Source organism: Oncorhynchus kisutch, linkage group LG3 (assembly GCF_002021735.2).
Source record: "Oncorhynchus kisutch isolate 150728-3 linkage group LG3, Okis_V2, whole genome shotgun sequence".
Taxonomy (NCBI): domain Eukaryota; kingdom Metazoa; phylum Chordata; class Actinopteri; order Salmoniformes; family Salmonidae; genus Oncorhynchus; species Oncorhynchus kisutch.
Genome location: NC_034176.2, coordinates 67,158,654 through 67,163,341, shown reverse-complemented (window position 1 = coordinate 67,163,341; position 4,688 = coordinate 67,158,654). Strand labels below are relative to the sequence as shown.

At 44.4% G+C, this 4,688-nt stretch overlaps 1 protein-coding gene across 1 annotated transcript; it reads left to right on the top strand.

Moving 5' to 3' along the window:
- Nucleotides 1–2,655: 2,655 nt before the first annotated feature.
- Nucleotides 2,656–4,212, top strand: LOC116359213 (uncharacterized). The gene is made up of 4 exons (XM_031811702.1): nt 2,656–2,730; nt 2,824–2,985; nt 3,122–3,235; nt 3,378–4,212. The coding sequence occupies exons 3-4, from the start codon at nt 3,130–3,132 to the stop codon at nt 3,917–3,919; spliced, it is 648 nt and encodes a 215-aa protein (XP_031667562.1). The 5' UTR covers nt 2,656–2,730; nt 2,824–2,985; nt 3,122–3,129; the 3' UTR covers nt 3,920–4,212.
- Nucleotides 4,213–4,688: the final 476 nt, after the last annotated feature.

Here is a 4,688-nt window from a genome sequence, read left to right as displayed (position 1 = left end):
AGTAACATCAGTCAGTGGAACCGCTACATTCAATCAGACTCAAAGGTGGTTGTCGTTGTTTTACTATCAGGTGAGTTGCAATATATAATTGCCGCTGTTCCCAAATGTAATAGTGTAAATCTGAACGACATGACGACCTAGGGCAGTGGTTCCCAACCAGGGGTGGTAATTGAGTAGACGCATAAGGCCAAATGCACATGAGGGGGTACTTCAGGGGTACTCCGGGCAAAGCAAAATTCAGTTGGTGGCACAGTAAAAGCTGACCTAGGGGATCTACAGTAGCTAGCTAACGTTAGGGGTAAGCAGCTAAGTTTGCTGTCACATGAGTAGGAGGAAGACTTCGCCGTACAGTTCACAAAAAGCTAGCTAATTAACGTTAACGTTAAAGTTGGTATTGATGTTTTCTCGATATGATCTATTAGCTAGGCCTAGTTCTAATTGATCTTAGTTTAGTTTGTAAACTAGTTATGTGTGGGAAAGTTAGTACTATGAGAGGCTTTTCACTGCAATGTTTAGCTAGTTAATAAATCCACAACTGTGTATGGATATTATAGTCACCACAGTTAGTGTAATAACAGGTAACTAGCTAGTATACTGAAAATAGTATAAGGGACTAGTGCCACCAACTCTCAACTGTCACATTATTCTGTACATGCCTGTCTCCAGTGTTTTAGGGTGCGTGGCCATGACTCGGGGTAGGAGGACTAAGTTGGAGTCCTGGATAGAGCAGGTCATCCTGAGTTATGGCACAGAGCCAAAGGAGGAGAAGAAGAACACTGATAAAAGCGCATGTTGTTGGGGTAATGAGGCATCTAGTACATACACTTCATGCAAGGCCTGTGTTCCAAGTTTAGAAGGTGTGTGTGTGTAGGTCGGCCGGATGTCAGAGTTCCAAGCCCGGCCGACTGAGGGTTTGACAACGTTGCTGTTCCTCTCTGATGGAGTGGTGCACATCCCCGCCACACTGACCCAGGACGCCTGGGAGACTCTTCAGGAGTGAGTTAACATTTAGGACAAGCGTAGAGGCCTATGAGATATTAAATTACATGTATGTCTAAAACCCACCTATAAACCATTTCTTTTTAAGCCCAGTACAAATCTAACAGCCAACATACGGAGAAACAAGACGAGACAAAACTTATTAAGGTACCGTAATTAAAAACCATACAGCAAATGGTGACGCATTTCTATCTATCTGTATCCTCTGGCATGCAGGAGGACCGTGAGTGCTTCTCCAGTCTCATTAATTGCAGTGTGTGTGTATTCATACACCCTGCAGTTCGACATGGACTCTGAGCAGGTGCGTGTGAATGATCCTATGATACTGGTACTAGAGTAGTCCTTTGGTCTTAGAGAGACAGCTCCTGTTCTTTATTCTTTACCATTCATATTTTATTTTACTCTAAATGTGTCCTCATCTCCTCAGACAAGGAGCCAGTTTTACTTATCGGTTGGTGAGCTGACCACTACATCAGCTGGGGCTGCTAAAGACAACAGCCCTTGCTGGTAAGAGACACACCTCCTGGCCTCCAAACCCAGACACCCACACACATGCACCTTAATTGGGAAGAACAGGCTCATTCTAATGACTGGAGCGGATTGAGTGAAATGGTAACAAATGCATCGAACACATGGTTTCCAGGTCTTTGATGCCATTCAATTTGCTCCGTTCCAGCCATTATTATGAGCCGTTCTCTCCTCAATAGCCTCCTGTGATACACACATTAAATGTAGTGACTCTCCAACTTGCTTTTGTTTCAGCACATCGCTCAACTCAGTCAGACAAAAGATCTGTACAACATGGAGGTGAGTATGGGGTGTGTGTATTTATATTTGTTTTTTTCAAAATTTTATTTAACGAGGCAAGTCAGTTAAGAACATATTCTTATTTACAATGACGGCCTACCAAAAGGCCTCCTGCGGGGACGGGGCTGATATTAAAAATGTATTAAATAAAAATATAGGACAAAACACACATCACAACAAGAGAGACAACACAACACTACATAAAGGTAGACCAAAGACGACAACATAGCATGGCAGCAACACATGACAACATCATGGCAGCAGCACAACATGGTAGCAGCACAAAACAGGGTACAAACATTATTGGGCACAGACAACCGCACAAAGGGCAAGAAGGTAGAGACAAGAGTCTGTGTTTGTGCATTTTTGTTGTTGTATATAATACATGTGTACATTACTTTATATATTGTATTTGTTGATCATGTGTTTTCTTTTATCCCCAGATCCCTGCTTGCACAGGATTCTGTCCATACTCAGAACACCCAGTCTGGTACGGAACTCTATACACTCTGCACTACATTGATGATTTGTATCCTTATTGTTTTCCACACCTGTGTATATGACTGTGTTTCCTATCTACTAGAGTTCAGTCTGTCAGAGCTGCTGGGGGAGTGGCAACATGACTGGCGCCAGTCTCTGTTGAAGGATGTGATGGAACTCCTGAGGACACCCACAAACCCCCCGCCCCTCCCCACAGCCCTCCACCTACAACGCCCTCACACACACTGGCACCAGATGGGCTATTGAAAGGTTCAGATATAAGGTGTGTGTGTGACCAACCTATTAAATGTATGAAAACAGTAGGAAATCTGCAACTTTACAAGAAGGTTGTTGTTTTTTCCTAGAGGGAGGATACTTTCAATGTCCCTGTGTCTCACCTACACATCCCAGATGATCTGAGCCAGAAACTACACACACCCTCAGGTAACACTTAAGGGTGTCTCACCCTCTCTCTCACACCTGAAAATCACTTACACCTGTTCGGTCTTTCTCAGCTGACCGTTGTGTTTTATTTAGAAGACAACAGTGAAACGCAGAGTGGACTGGTCCCTCCATCTGAAGACAGACCGACAGACCCACCAGAGACCGATCAACCAATCGTTGCTGCTGACATTAGGCAGACTGACAGGCCAGTGCCTCTGGAGAGAAGACATCCTGCTCATGGTCCCACACTTTCCCGTGAGTTATGTTTGTTAACTGGTCCATGCTGTAGATTAAGTATTTGCTATCCATTACTGCTAGCTGAAGTATGCTGCTACCACAATAGAGCCCAGTGTGTGTACAAATATCTATATTTTTCTCTCCCTCTCTCTAGAAGAGAGTATGGATGGTGAGGTGGTGTCAGGGGTGACCGGAGGAGCAGTGGCGAGCCCATGGGACATGTTTGCACCAGCAGCAGAGCTGCTCAGGACCTCCTCTGCATCTGACGGTGTGCTCCTTTCCTTTTAACTTTTCAATTATTCAACCTCTATACACACACACACACACACACACACGTCACACCATGCACATTTGTCTTTGCGCCGTACTAGAGATATTCTAACTTCTGTCTCTCATTGGTTCCCTGACAGAATCCATCACCTCGGAGCCCCTCCCCCTCCAGAAGAGCCCGTCTCTGCTCGACCCCACTCCACAACCAGTCACCCTTGCAACGTTTCCCCTGGCAACCAACACCCAGGTGCCAACCCTGACCCATGGGGCCACCCAAAGGTCAGGCGAGCACTCCCTTCCTCCTTATCAAAAACCAGGCCCCTCCCACAGCCTACTCCCCTCCAGTGGCGGCTCCTCCACTGTGAGTCTATCTACAAAGCACCAACGCTCTCGCATGAAGCTCCACCACAGTGGCTTAACCACAACACTTCAACTTCCAGTCACGGAGCAGCAGGATCAGGTGGAGGAGGATGTTGTGAAGAGGTGTAGGAAGGTTAAGAAGAAGAGTTCTGTGCAGACCCCCGAGGATAATGATATCACCTGGGAGGAGGAAAATATGCAGAAGAACTGTAGCCTGCCCTCCTGGATGTTTGAAACTCAGGAGGTTTCCAGGATTGGGGAGGGAAGCAGCTGCAAACAGAAGGCAGTTGCAGCAATAGCCCCCGGAGGTCCTCCAATGTAAGGGTGACCAGTTTTCAACCAAGAAATAGGATATATATTGACCATTTAGTGGAATTTTTAACCTGTCCATTTTGTTAGATTGGTGTGAAGTAAATTATCTGTCTTGCTCTCTCCGGTTCACAGTGATGGCACTTCGTTCTCATATTCTTATCAGCTGTGTGGCCGCATTTCGAAGGATTTAAGCCATTTAAAGTGTGTGCCGTGCCTTCGGAAAGTATTTAGACCTCTTTGCTTTTTCCACATTTTGTTACTTTACAGCCTTATTCTAAAATTGATTAAATAAATACAAATCTTCAGCAATCTACACACAGTACCCCATACAAAGCAAAAAAAATGGTTTTTAGACATTTTTGCAAATGTATAAAAAAAACTGAAATACATAATTATTCATACCCTTTGCTATGAGACTTGAAATTGAGCTACGGTGCATCCTGTTTCCATTGATCATCCTTGAGATGTTTCTACAACTTGATTGAATTCTACCTGTGGTAAATTCAATTGATTGGACATGATTTGGAAAGGCACGCACCTGTCTATATAAGGTCCCACAGTTGGCAGTGCATGTCATAGCAAAAACCAAGCCATGACGTCAAAGGAATTGTAAGTAGATTGTCCACATTGACCCTGTACCCCCTGTATAAAGCCTTGTTATTGTTATGTAATTTTATTTCGTAAATATTTTCGTTACTCTATTTCTTGAACTGCGTTGTTGGATAAGGGCTTGTAAGTAAGCATTTCATGTTAAGGTAAGGTTGTATTCGGCGCATGTA

Bases quoted from the DNA above. Each gene is read 5' to 3' on its own strand.
- LOC116359213 (XM_031811702.1), top strand. From the start codon at position 3,130: ATGGATGGTGAGGTGGTGTCAGGGGTGACCGGAGGAGCAGTGGCGAGC. The intron at 3,236-3,377 runs GTGTGCTCCTTT...GTTCCCTGACAG, and splicing joins GACCTCCTCTGCATCTGACG to AATCCATCACCTCGGAGCCC.